This window comes from Schistocerca nitens, chromosome 2 (assembly GCF_023898315.1).
Source record: "Schistocerca nitens isolate TAMUIC-IGC-003100 chromosome 2, iqSchNite1.1, whole genome shotgun sequence".
NCBI lineage: Eukaryota > Metazoa > Arthropoda > Insecta > Orthoptera > Acrididae > Schistocerca > Schistocerca nitens.
The window spans coordinates 694,094,695-694,108,828 of NC_064615.1; the positions used below are offsets into that span (position 1 = coordinate 694,094,695).

At 39.5% G+C, this 14,134-nt stretch overlaps 1 protein-coding gene across 1 annotated transcript in view; it reads right to left on the minus strand.

Moving 5' to 3' along the window:
• Window positions 1-11,724, minus strand: part of LOC126236850 (28S ribosomal protein S22, mitochondrial) — a 45,141-nt gene extending 33,417 nt beyond the window's left edge. Inside the window, exons 1-3 of the mRNA XM_049946460.1 lie at window positions 11,492-11,724; window positions 11,188-11,345; window positions 10,221-10,385 (exon numbers count right to left, since the gene is read on the minus strand). Coding sequence (XP_049802417.1) covers window positions 10,221-10,385; window positions 11,188-11,345; window positions 11,492-11,621 — 453 coding nt within the window. The 5' untranslated portion in view covers window positions 11,622-11,724. The remainder of the gene's footprint in view (window positions 1-10,220; window positions 10,386-11,187; window positions 11,346-11,491) is intronic.
• Between the last annotated feature and the right edge of the window lie 2,410 nt (window positions 11,725-14,134).

The following is a 14,134-nucleotide window of genomic DNA, read 5'->3' on the forward strand; positions in this document are numbered from 1 at the left end:
TTTTTATTTCTTCTCCATGGATTTTAATTCCTACTCCAAATTCCAGATCAGTCAATCATCCAGGCTGTTGCCCCTGCAACTACTGAAAAGGCTGCTGCTCCTCTTCAGGAACCATGCGTTTGTCTGGCCTCTCAACAGATTCCCCTCCATTGTGGTCGCACCTACAGTATGGCTACCTGTATCGCTGAGGCACGCAAGCCTCCCCACCAACAGCAAGGTTGTTCATTGGCCGGGGGGTGGGGTGGGGTGGGGTGGGGTGGGGGGTGGGGGGAGGAGGGAGGGAGGCATGAGACAAATATAATCACTACCATTAATGATATTGAACTCCCAGAGGGCAGTAACATCAAGACATGATACAAAATTAAAGTCATTGGCTACCGTATTCAATGAATTCTTTCTGAAAGTAGCTGAAAACACAGACAAAAACTCGTCAATCCAAAGCAGATGCAATAACTTACTTAGACCGGCAGAGCATACTTAATCACCAGACATCAGATTCACCATTTCATATGTTAGAGACATCACAAAAATCATTAGGCCACTAACATGTAGTAGCTCTACTGACTATGATGGTATCCCAGCCAAAGTACTAAATTCTTATGCCGACTTGGTAGTGCCAGCCTTGAGTTATCTTTGTAACCAGCCAATGAGCCAAAACGAAAGACTGATATATGCAGTAGTAATATCAATACACAACAGTGTAGATAAGCGACTCACGTCTATGACCAATCTCACTCCATCCTGTGCCTTCAAAGTTATTTGAGTAAGTAGCTTACAACAGAATAATGAACAACCTTTCTGAGAATAAATTTTCAACAACAGCTCGGTTTGACTTTTATAAAGGCTTCTTTACTGATAAAATATATATGATCTCTCAGAGTCAATTCTAGTAGAGCTAAACACCAAAAATATCCTGTTGGCATTTTCTGTGATCTTGCCAAGGCCTTTCACTATGTAGATCATAAAATTCTGTTAAGCAAACTAAAAAGGCATGGCATTAAGCACCCTCCCCTTGCATGGAATGGGTCATATCTTGAAAATAGAAAATGGATGGTCACATTAGCAAATGGCAAACAGGAATAGGACACAATAGTGATTTACTGGGGGCACTGGAATACTCTTAAAAACTGTAATGTTTGCTAATGATACAAGTATACCCACAAAAGGTCTGAAAACATTCATACCGGACACAGCCAGTAGACTAATGGAACAGGCTTACAATGGTTCACAGCCAACAATCTTGCAAATACTCATATTATCAATTACAAACATATAAAACTAACTTACAGTCACCAGAAGTGCAGTTAAATGGACATACACTGGATGAGGCTCTGTGTGTGTTCTTGGATATCCAGATGGTTAATAAACTAAAGTAGCACCAGCATGTGGATATGTTAACTGAAAAGCCAAGTTCTGCCTGATTTCCATGAGAAGTGTCCCTCACTGGTACTTCCAGCTAACATAAAATGATAATTATTCCATAGAAGCATGCAGTAAGAATACTGTATACAACTGATAACTTAAAATCTTGCAGAAACATAAAAGTTTTCTGGGTATGATACTGCGTCTTAATGTATAAAACTACTGCTGCTGGAGACAAACCAACATTTTGGCCATGGTTGCAGCAGCCTTCTTCTGGGTTTACTGGTGTGTTCTAGCTATGTAGTGTCAATTATATTTTGTTGTCACTGTTCACTGAGCATGAAATTACATCATGATTTTTTTTTTTAAATCGTTTCATTGGTCGCTTAAGGAAGAAGGAGAGGGAACTTTATTTACTGACTGAATAGGCAAACACCTTTGATAGGTTGGAGTACAGCCTGTCCTCTATAATGGTGCAGGACCCAGGACGTGCTAGGCTCCACTAACGTCATGGTGGATGCATTACACACTGCACGCGCGTACAAGGTAGAATGCGAATGTGGAGAGGCACACATTGGCGAGACTGGCAGGCCAATAGCAACGCACATTTGGAAAAATGAGCGCCATATTCATCTAGGGCAATACAACAAATCTGCAGTGGCAGAACATCAGCAAGACAACAGAAAGAAATCAAAATTCTGCGAAGCCTATGTGTTGGCTAAGCAGCTGGTTATGACGAAAGGCAAAAATCAGAGAGGCCATCGAAATACTTAAACACCCTAATAACAAGAATAGAGAGAATGGACTCAGCCTTGCCCCATCTTGGCTGCCAGCAATCAGAGCCCAAGAGACCTCACTGTCAACATGAGGCACAAGCACTACTGGTGAGTAACTGCCGCCGCACGGCCGACGTCCAGCATTTGGTAAACAGCAGCCAACTTCTCATTCGACAGTGACCACCATCATGGCACATAACACATGAGCCAATAGACAACAGAGGTTTCGTTCTCCCTCCATCGCAATAAACTATTAAAATAAAGTTCCCTCTCCTTCTTCCTTAAGCGACCAATGTAACAAACTATCTTTTTTAAAATTATCACATAGAGGCATGCATAGTGAACAGTAGCAACAAAATATAAGGGACACTGCATAGCTACAACGCACCAGTAGACCCAGAAGAAGGCCGTTCCAACCATGGCCAAAACATTGGTAATTCTACAGTAGCAGTAGTTTTATACATTATGACGCGGTATCATACCCAGAAAACTTTTATGTCAGCTGACTCTGGCTGCGGGAGCCTAAGCAATTATACCTTGCAGAAGCCTTTCACAGGACCTAAGGATCCTCACACTTATATGCCAGTACATGTACTCCTTAATAAAACAAACAAACACACACACACACACACACACACACACACACACACACACACACCACTCCTCTCTGGGATTGAGAATGGATTTTTATATTCTGGTCGAGTCTGTAAGAGGTTGCCAGAAGACATCAGAGAGGACCACCAAATATTGAAACACAAAGTAAAAGAATACGACCACCTATAATACGCCTGAATATGTGGACTCAAGAATGTAAACTATCCCTACCTGTAATATTTGTATCTGATGGATCCTAATAATGTCAGTATACAGTCAGTTAAAGGCAGTCTGCGTAAAGTTAAAATGCTTTGGTTTGAAGTACCAGACAATAACAGCAGCTGAGTAGTATACGAGGGGTAGCAGTGGCTTTTTTCAAAGTATCTGTTTAATTCCTAAGACACACACACACACACACACACACACACACACACACACACAAAGTAATCAAGAAGTAATTATCATTATCAGTCTGATTAGATTGATTATAGTCATAACATCTTGTTACTCATAATATACTTTACTAAAGTAGCTGACACTCATTGCCTGGGTCTGCTAAAGTACAACTTAACGCATTCTAAATCCCTGAAGGCACTTCTACACATACACTCCACAAACCACTATGAATTGCATAGCAGAGGGTATGTCCCATTGTACCAGTTATTAGGGTTTTCTCCTGTTATGTTGACAGATGAATTGTGGGAAGAATGATTTTACACGCCTCTATACTAGTTGTAATTAGTTTAATCTTGCTTTCACAATCCCTAAGGGAATGATAGATAGTGTGTTGTAATATATTCCTAGATTCATCAGTTGAAGATAGTTCTCGAAACTTTCTTAGCAGGTTTTCATGGGACAGTTTCCATCTATTTTTGAAGAGTTTGCCAGTTACTGCTAAAACATCATGCATGAGTTTATAAGAGTCAAAAGCTAACTGCACTGTACTTAACAGAGGTGGGATTGGGGATGGTGAAAAACGTACAGGTCAGAAAATGAAAGGCATACAAAACTAAAATGGAGTGAAGAAAGGAGTAGTTACTGTGAAAAAATGCTGAGATGGATGGAATTACAGTAAATGAAGGTCAGGTGGGCGGTGAGAACCAAGGACATGTTCTAGCGCTTGTTCCCACCTGCAGAGTTTGGAGAAACTAGTGTCTGGGGAAAGAATCCAGATAGCGCGTGTGGTGAAACAGGCACTATGTCGCCACTGTCGTGTTGTAGAGCATGACCTGCAAGAGGATATTGTGTGCTGCCGATACACACCCTCTGCCTATGTCCATTCATCCTAACTAATAACTGTGTGGCAGTCTTGCTGATGTAACAGGTCAAACACTAGAATGAGATTTTCACTCTGCAGCGGAGTGTGCGCTGATATGAAACTTCCTGGCAGATTAAAACTGTCTGCCCGACCGAGACTCGAACTCGGGACCTTTGCCTTTCACGGGCAAGTGCTCTACCATCTGAGCTACCGAAGCACGACTCACACCCGGTACTCACAGCTTTACTTCTGCCAGTACCTCGTCTCCTACCTTCCAAACTTTACAGAAGCTCTCCTGCGAACCTTGCAGAACTAGCACTCCTGAAAGAAAGGATATTGCGGAGACATGGCTTAGCCACGGCTTGGGGGACGTTTCCAGAATGAGATTTTCACTCTGCAGCGGAGTATGCGCTGATATGAAACTTCCTGGCAGATTAAAACTGTGAGTACCGGGCGTGAGTCGTGCTTCGGTAGCTCAGATGGTAGAGCACTTGCCCGCGAAAGGCAAAGGTCCCGAGTTCGAGTCTCGGTCGGGCACACAGTTTTAATCTGCCAGGAAGTTTCATATCAGCGCACACTCCGCTGCAGAGTGAAAATCTCATTCTGGAAACATCCCCCAGGCTGTGGCTAAGCCATATCTCCGCAATATCCTTTCTTTCAGGAGTGCTAGTTCTGCAAGGTTTGCAGGAGAGCTTCTGTAAAGTTTGGAAGGTGGGAGACGAGGTACTGGCAGAAGTAAAGCTGTGAGTACCGGGCGTGAGTCGTGCTTCGGTAGCTCAGATGGTAGAGCACTTGCCCACGAAAGGCAAAGGTTCCGAGTTCGAGTCTCGGTCGGGCACACAGTTTTAATCTGCCAGGAAGTTTCAGGTCAAACACTGTTTACATAACAGCTGGCATATGACGTGTGATTTCACAAGTGGCTCTACCCTTGATAGTATATGTTTTGTCAGCTACAGGGCTGGTATAGGTGTTGGTAGGAGGTCCTTTTCCTTCACTCCTCTTCTGGAAGAAGGAGCCACTGGCTCCGAAAGCTTGCATACTTAAGCCTTTGTGTGTGTTCTCCTGCTGCCGCTTGGTGAGTATTATTTTATCTATCTAGTCTCATTATATTGTTAAAAATTAATTATTTTCATTGTTAAAAAGTGTAACTTTCAATGGACATTCAAACTTTCATTTTAAATGTCTTACTTACTTTAGCAGTAGCACTTGAGTGTTGATTTCCTTTTCTTTTCATGCAGTTATTGTCTTCAACTGAACTACAGCTAGTTCTCTGACTCTATTATTGACTCTTTGGTGGGTTTATTATGGGATATGTTAGTATTTTTATAATTTGGAAAAGTAATACAATATGACTTTATTTTATTCAGTGGCCCATTTTGGTAGTATTATCATCGTCTGTACAAATGAGTGTCCATGTACATTGATATATCAAGATTCAAGATGAGACAGTAATTTACATATTGCACATTGTATTTTTCATTCACAGTAATATTTTTCACATATGAAATTATAGTTCAAAACTAGTAGCTACCAAATCACACAACTTGCTGCCTGTAATCCATATTTTCTAGTGTGAATGCATTATTTGTTTGAAAACCAGACAAAATGCCATAATCAGACATAATTCCATATCACAAACAGAATGACCTCCTCAATGAAAACCAGCAGGATTCTGGATACCAAGCACACAAAACCCAACTCAAGACTTTTCTCTCATAATATCCTGAAAGCAATTTATCAAGCCAATTAGATGCAGTATTTTTTGACATCCAAAAAGCATAAAATGTGGGTGTTTTATTAATGATATCTCTGCTAATGGTGATAGAGATCCTGAGTAGGGACATCAGAAGAAAGGTTTGAATTGAGTTGCAGCTAAGAAAATAAATGCCCACTTAACAATGATTTGCTCTGCCCATGTTAATGTTGCAAGGTGGTTAGGGGACTGCTTTATTTCATTTCTAATTGTCGCCTACTACGTATGTAATCTAGTGTGAACCCATTTACATTCTCTATTGTTAGGCCCAGATACTAATTAATACCTTTTATCAAAATGTGCAACCAATACATGGTGGCTGGTTTTGCTTTGATAATGTAGAGATGATTCACTCTCTTTTAGTAATCGACTTTAGAAACAGTTATGAAATTAAAATATTTTTTTCTTTCAGAGATAATTTGGAGGAGGAGCACAAGGAGAGGCAGCACATGTTTAGGGGCAGATTAAACAGAAGATTTTTCATGAGTAGAGTGGCTATTTAATATCAATAAGGTATATTGGCCACTCCACAGCACACTACAATTATTCCACTAAGTAAATATTAATTAAAACAGATCCCTTAACATACATATGGTAGTGAATAGTATTCTTTCATCTGTGTATCAGCACAAACACGTGTGTGTGTGTGTGGGGGGGGGGGGGCGCTTAGGGTGCAGATTCTGGTGGTCTCCTGAAACTGAATAATTCTGCATCATAATTGGTTGGCCAGTTGATCAGAGGGAGGGGACCAAATAATGTCATCTGTCTCATCAGATTAGGGAAGGATGGGGAGGAAGTTGGTTGTGTTCTTTCAAAGGAACCACCCCAGCATTTGCCTGACACGATTTAAGGAAACCATAGATACCCTAAATCAGGATGGCCGGATGTGGGTTTGAACTGACGTCCTCCCAAATGTGAGTCCAGTGTGCTAACCACTGTGCCACTGTGCTCGGTGCATCATAATTCAATTAATCATACAGACAGGAAAACCCACAGGAATTTCTAGCCCACTAGGAGAATGTACCCTGTACAGGGGAGACTAGAACCAGGGAGAACACAGAATGTTACACCCATCCCCATAACCTACAAGTTGAAACCAGAACTGCCAGTGGGACTCAGTTCACCTGTTGAGAAAACTGCTGAGTTCCGTATCAAGGAGAAGCAAACACAGAAGTGTAGGAGTGCTTTAAAAACAGTTCAAACATATAGTGAATAATGGTACCCCTTAGGGAAATTGCAGCAAGGGATCAGAATGAATACCATTTCCACTCAGTTTGCATATGTAGCATACATATTCAACATGTTGAAAAGCTATTCTGGCTTCTGTTGAGAAAACAGGGTGTAATCAACTCCAGATTGTGGTGCACACTGGGAAGGACAATGCCTGTTATCTGGGGTTCGAGGTCATACTTGGATAATTCCAGCAACTGGCAAAAAAGGTTGTGCATGATAGCCTTGCTTGATGAATTTCAAGGAAGTTCATACTCTGCAAAATTTCCCCACTCTGGTTCTGAGTCAATTGAAAGGTTTGAACCTGAGACTCTGAAGATTGCACGGCAGGCTTGGCTGTCTCTTCCTAGACTTGTGCCATAGAGTTGAGAATTATAGGGTACTCCTAAATGGGTCAGGTGTACCCTACACATCACCTACACATCAGAGTCTGCTGCCCAGGTAGCTGACTGTGTGTGGGACACATAAGGGACTTTGAGATTAGGTGACTCTTCATCTACTCCAGATAATGATAGCTGTAGGAGACCCAGAAGTAGCAGTGTAAGATCCAAAGAAATTGTTAAAATTGAACTCTGCTCAAGGGTCGAGTAGAGCCCTATTAGATTCTATACTCAATTTACTGTTGAGTTAGCCCTTGACTATAATCTATCACAGATCCCTTGAAGAATGAACTATGTCTAGTTCTTGGAATAAAGTACAGCTCAAACCCATTTATAACAAGGGTAGCAGAAGCAATCCAGAGAACTACCATCTGGTATCTTATCATCTATTTCTTGTAGGACCTTAGAATGTCCTCTGAGCTCAAACATAATGAGCTACCTTGAACAGAATGGCCTCCTCCATGCCACCCATAGAGCAAATGAAACCCAACTTACACATTTGTCACACAACAAACTGAAAGCCATGGGTCAAAGTGATCTGACAGATGCATTTGATTCACTATCGCATCTACGCTTATTATCAAAAGTACACAATCGTATCGCGTAACAAGTGAAATTTGTGATTGGAATGATGATTTTTTGGTAGGGAGGACACAGTAAGTTATCTTTGATAGAGAGTCATCAGTAGGTGTAGAAGTAGCTTCAGGCATGCCCAACAGAAGTATGATAAGACACCAGCTAGTCATGCCGTTTTGATTCTTGGTAGTGAGACATATTTTTAAAACCTATTACAAAACTGAATGCTCAACATGTAATGGAGATGCAGGGTGTACATAAAGTCCGGGAACACTTTCAATTATTTATTTGCACAAGAACCGAACATTGTACAGATATCATACATACGTCATTTTGAAGAGAAAGCCTGAAAGTTTACGTACACCATCACAGCATAGTTTGGTAATTTGCTGATTGTCAGCTCTAGTCGCCAACATGGCAGCCGTGCTGCAGAAGGGGACAGCTATTCCATGAAATTTCCTCCCCGATAACCAGATCTCACTCCATGTGCCTTTTTCCTGTGGGGACACATTAAAGATCTGGTGTATGTACCACCTCTACCACATGATGTAGTTTAGCTCCGGGAGAGAACACGCGAAAGCAACTGCCACAGTCGACGATGCCAAGCTGGGAAGGGTATGCAAGAATTCGATTACCGTATTGACATCTGCCAGGTCACTCATGGTTCGCATATCAAATGTTTGTAAAAAGAACTTTCAGAGTTTCTCTTCAAAATGCAATATGCATGACATCTGTACAATTTTTAGTTCTTGTGCAAGAAATAACTGAAAGTGTTCCCAGACTTTATGTACATCCTACACACAATCTGTTAGTCACTAGGAGAGATGCTGATGCTGCTGTTGTCGTCTTCGGTCCAGAGACTGGTTTGACGCAGCTCTCAATGCTACTCTATCCTGTGCAAGCTTCTTCATTTATCAGTACCTACTGCAACGAACATTCTTCTGAATCTGCTTAGTGTATTCATCTCTTGGTCTCCCTCTACAATTTTCGTCCTCCACGCTGCCCTCCAATACTAAATTGGTGATCCCTTTATGCCTCAGAACATGTCCTTCCAACCGATCCCTTCTTCTAGTAAGTTGTGCCACAAATTCCTCTTCTCCCCAGTTACATTCAGTACCTGCTCATTAGTTACGTGATCTACCCATCTAATCTTCAGCATTCTTCTGTAGCACCACATTTTGAAAGCTTCTACTGTCTTCTTGTCCAAACTATTTATCATCCATGTTTCACTTCCATACATGGCTACAGTCCATACAAATACTTTCAGAAATGACTTCCTGACACTTAAACATATGTTCTGTGTTAACAAATTTCTCTTCTTCAGAAATGCTTTCCTTACCATTGCCAGTCTGCGTTTTATATCCTCTCTACTTCGACCACCATTAGTTATTTTGCTTCCCAAATAGCAAAACTCATTTACTACTTTAAGTGTCTCATTTCTAATCTAATTCCCTCAGCATCACCAGAGTTAACTTGACTACATTCAATTATCCTCGTTTTGCTTTTGTTGATGTTCATCTCATATCCTCCTTTCAAGACAAGGGGTAAAATACAGGGAGCAAAAGGCTATTTACAATTTGTACAGAAACCAAATGGCAGTTATGAGTCGAAGGGCATGAAAGGGAAGCAGTGGTTAGGAAGGGAGTGAGACAGGGTTGTAGCCTATCCCCAATGTTATTCAATCTGTATATTGAACAAGCACTAAAGAAAGAAAAGAAAAATTTGGAGTAGGAATTAAAATCCATGGAGAAGAAATAAAAACTTTGAGGTTCACCGATGACATTGTAATTCTGTCAGAGACGGCAAAGGAGAGATGATAAATCAAAAAAATTAATCTGGGGACAGAGAGGAGTGTGAAAGATTATTCTGACTAATATAAATGAAGTGCAGGTGGAAAGAGGTGGATAGCAGCAGCATGGATGCACATCAGTCATGCACAGAGAAGGCTAATGGATATCTTAAGCCAGCAGTGGATGTACAATGACCGACAGTTGTTTAGGAAATGAAATCGTTAATATACAACAAGCTGGATTAAGTTAAAAGCAGACTAGAGGAATAATGAGAACAAATCTTAGTTTCGAGCAGTCAGATAATGAAGAGTTTAATATTTTCAGTATGACATTAAATAATATTATTGTGATAAGTTACTAGTAAATGTATACATAATTTTGCACATTTACCACTAGTTTACGTTTAGCATAATCTTATTTACAATGAATGTTACCAAGCATGAATTTCTAATTATAGATAAATATCAGAAGTGCTATAAGCTATTTTGTTCCATTACTTGCCTCATTGCAAACACCAAATGTGATATCTGTAAACAGGAATTTTGAATCACAATAGCCTTGTAATTCTGGATCCTTACAAATCTCTCGATGGACGTCTGGAGTTGGTAAAAGGAAAGGTGGCATCTGCAATCGTTCTTCAGCCCGCTGCCATGCTTCCTCTACTGCCTGTTATCGAACAATGGGGTGACAATTTACATTTAAACTTAATAAAGATTCACAGAAAAGTTACGTAGAGACCCCCACTCCTCACGAAATCTTAGTTGTGGTAACACACTGAGTAGTAGTGCAGCTCAAGGTCTAGATTAGCTTGGAACATGACAATTTGGTTATGAGACGGCGAAGCCAACAAATGTAAAAGCAGAAAATCTGATTGTGGTAATAAATTGCAGGGTAGAAAGGCTACTGTTTAAGTTTGCGTCTTACTTAAAAATGTAAGGTGGGTTCAATACATAACTTTTACCAATAGCCTATTTGTTGTCACACACAAGAAACTATTTTTAAAATACTTTCTGCAATGTATACATAGAATAACATATTTGGTGCTACATGTTAATAGCCTATCTTATTTCCCTAATTTAGATATACATTAAAACTGAATTGCCATTATGCTATTTGACCCATAATCTACAACGTAGTCTCCAACATAAATTGGCAAATAATATGGGATAAATTGGGGGAATATAAAAACATGTTGGGCATACACATTAATTGTTTATAATTATACAAAAGAAAGGGAGACAAACAAAAAAACTGACTCTCAAGGTATTTTCGTTCTGCTTCAAAAACCTATGAAATGGTGCATATACATAAGCACTGCTGTCGCTGGTTGGAAAGTTGTTTCACAGATGCCAATCTTGAGTTGTCTAGATTCTGACGAATAAGGCATCTTACTGATTTATATCATTAGAACACATAGTGTAATTAAAGCCAAAGCCTGTTACGCCGAAACAATGTACATTTGACTTACCTTGTTTACTTCTTCCGTTGACATAAATTTGTATTCTGGTTCTTTTAAATCCTTTCCTTCTTTTCTCGCTCTGAAAACTTTATGTAAATCAACCCTTGTCAATTTCTTAAGCAAATTTTGCACATCTTTGTTAAAGAAGAACGGTGCTGGATCTCTATCTGCAAAGAAATTAAAAAGCATTAATTTTCTCTTATGGAGCACTGCGAATTACTACAATAATTACCTTCAGTCAAATAACGACCTCGCTGCTATTAATCGTAGAAATGAGCCATGGAACAAGAAACCAATTAACATAGTTACTCACCAGCATCAGTTCTCGCCTCCGCGGAGAAACGTCTGGCAATGCTCAATCTACAAAAATGCGATTCCCGTAAGTTTGCTTGCAATAGCCTGTACGTAAATGATTTAAACAACAATCTACAGCTGCCGGCCATGGTTTGTTTTTGTTTACGCCTCCATGGTCTTTCAAAGCAGCCAGATTATACCGATGAACCACTTCGTATGTAAAGATATACCGAAGCTTCACAAGGACGATCGCGACTCTGGTGTCTGACAGCACGACATTAGCGCAATAGCACCAGCAATGGCGAGAAAGCAGCTGTAAGATTAACGTCCGTTTTTAATCACTTTTCTAGTTAATTATCGAAATATTTATTAAATTTTTGCGTTTCAAGCGCTAGTAAATTTTCAAACGACGTGAATGATCATGAAATAAATTTAAAAACCGATGAATCTCACTGATTAAATAGCATAAGCTAAAACTTATTCGTGAAGAAACACTTTAGTCTATGTGTGCAATTTCATCTTTCTCGCTGAAAGCGTTAGAAGATAAACACGCATTACATGCATGAAAAGCATGTATTTATTTTGTCTGTTCTTATTATGATAGACACTTACCTTGACATGTAACAACTTTGTATGGAGACTAATGATTCGCTCGGTCTTACACTCCACTCAGCTTTCTAATGCACGGATATTTTGTTAACGTCATTACTTTTACTTCAACAGCGAATGTGTTAAATATTTTTGACGTTTGTGGCTCAGATGCAGCTACAAGCGTGTAATTGGTTTCCTTCTATGTTAGGAAACAGTTTTATTGCTTTTGACAAGTTTCTTCTGCTGACCATTTTCGCGGCAGCTGTATACAAATTACACCAGCTCAAAAGAAAATCTCTTTTTGCATGGTGCACATTCTCTACATACAAAGAAAATTTTTCTTTTTTTAGTAAATGCACGACACGTCTTTCTGCAAAAGGTTAGGTCTTCTGTTGTTTACCAGCAGGTTTTCGTTCTTAAATATATGTATGTTACACGAAAATGATGAATGGATTGTTATGTAATATGGCGGTTCACACCTCCCAGGGTCCTTAGAAGACCTAAAAAAAAAAAAAAAAAGCGAATGTGGTGTCTTGTTGATACAGCTGTTAAGTGCGCTACAAAAATCGTCCTACCAGGCAATCTAAACACTACGATTCGCTTTCGCAAGATTACACCAAGCTCAGCAGTTCAACTTTCTGGCTGCTCGGCACACTGATACTACTGTGGATAACAAGACAGAGGTAGAGTTTCTTTATTTATTTATTGAATTCTTTTGCATGGAACCTCCAACTGATGACTTTTGCAAACGACTTAGCAATTCTTTACACACACACACACACACACACACACACACACACACACACACACACACACATATATATATATATATATATATATATATATATATATATATATATATATATATATATATATATATATATATGCACTTATTAAGATAATAGGCTTTACAAATTTTGTACAAACAGAGAGGACACACATTATATGCATAAGTAATATATACATGGTACCAATATCAGTTTACTTATAAAAGACAAAGGAATCGGATATTAGATCATAATTACTACAAATGTCCAGTGTTTGCCGGCCCAGGTGGCCGAGCGGTTCTAGGCGCTACAGTCTGGAATCGTGCAACCGCTACGGTTGCAGGTTCCAATCCTGCCTCGGGCATGGATGTGTGTGATGTCCGTAGGTTAGTTAGGTTTAAGTAGTTCTAAGTTCTAGGGGACTGATGACCTCAGAAGTTAAGTCCCATAGTGCTCAGAGCCATTTGAACCATTTTTGTCCAGTGTTTATACAACAAAACATACAGAGATTCCTATTTAGTTTAATATTAATATTCACTCAAAGAGTACAAACACTGATCTGTGAAGATTTTCTCAGTTTCACTTTGAATAAGTTCCCTTTGTGATGCATTATAGAGCTCAGCAGTTTATTATACCATACCTAGCCATTAATGCATGAACTATTGTCTGTTGTATTTAGCTTAGTTCTTTGTCTGCAGTAGCAGCCTGTCTCTTTATCATATTATAGATATGAATATCAGAGAACTCGGTTGATTTTTTTATGTGTCACAAAAAATGTAATTCATTTGTAAAGATACAAGATGTTGAGGTATTTATGATGTACAACGATTTCCCTGAAGGAATCTTTGTATCCTATTCCTTGGATAATCCTGATTGTGCTTTTCTGCAGGGCCAATATTCTGTTTATATGTATGTTAGCAGTGCTGCGCACGTCTCTATCCCATAATTGATAATTGTCCCATAATAAATTATTTTTGTTGTCTGATCAGAAACTACTTTTGATAGCTGACTAAGTAGATTTAGTGTACTACCGATTTTATTGCATGTGAAATTGATAAATTAACTATCGTAGATTTTCATCTAGGTAAATACTAAGAAATTTACTGTCTTCTGTATCCACTGCTCAAATCCACCTATATTACTGACACAGCTTTAGTTGTTCACCCAACATGAATTCCAGTCTATTGTTCGACTGCTCACTCGCCATCTATCAATGTTGCAAAGAAATTGTAGTGGCAGCTACTATGCTCTCATAACCTCAAAGTGTAGTCATTTATTCAGAAATAGGGGAAATTCTATTATGG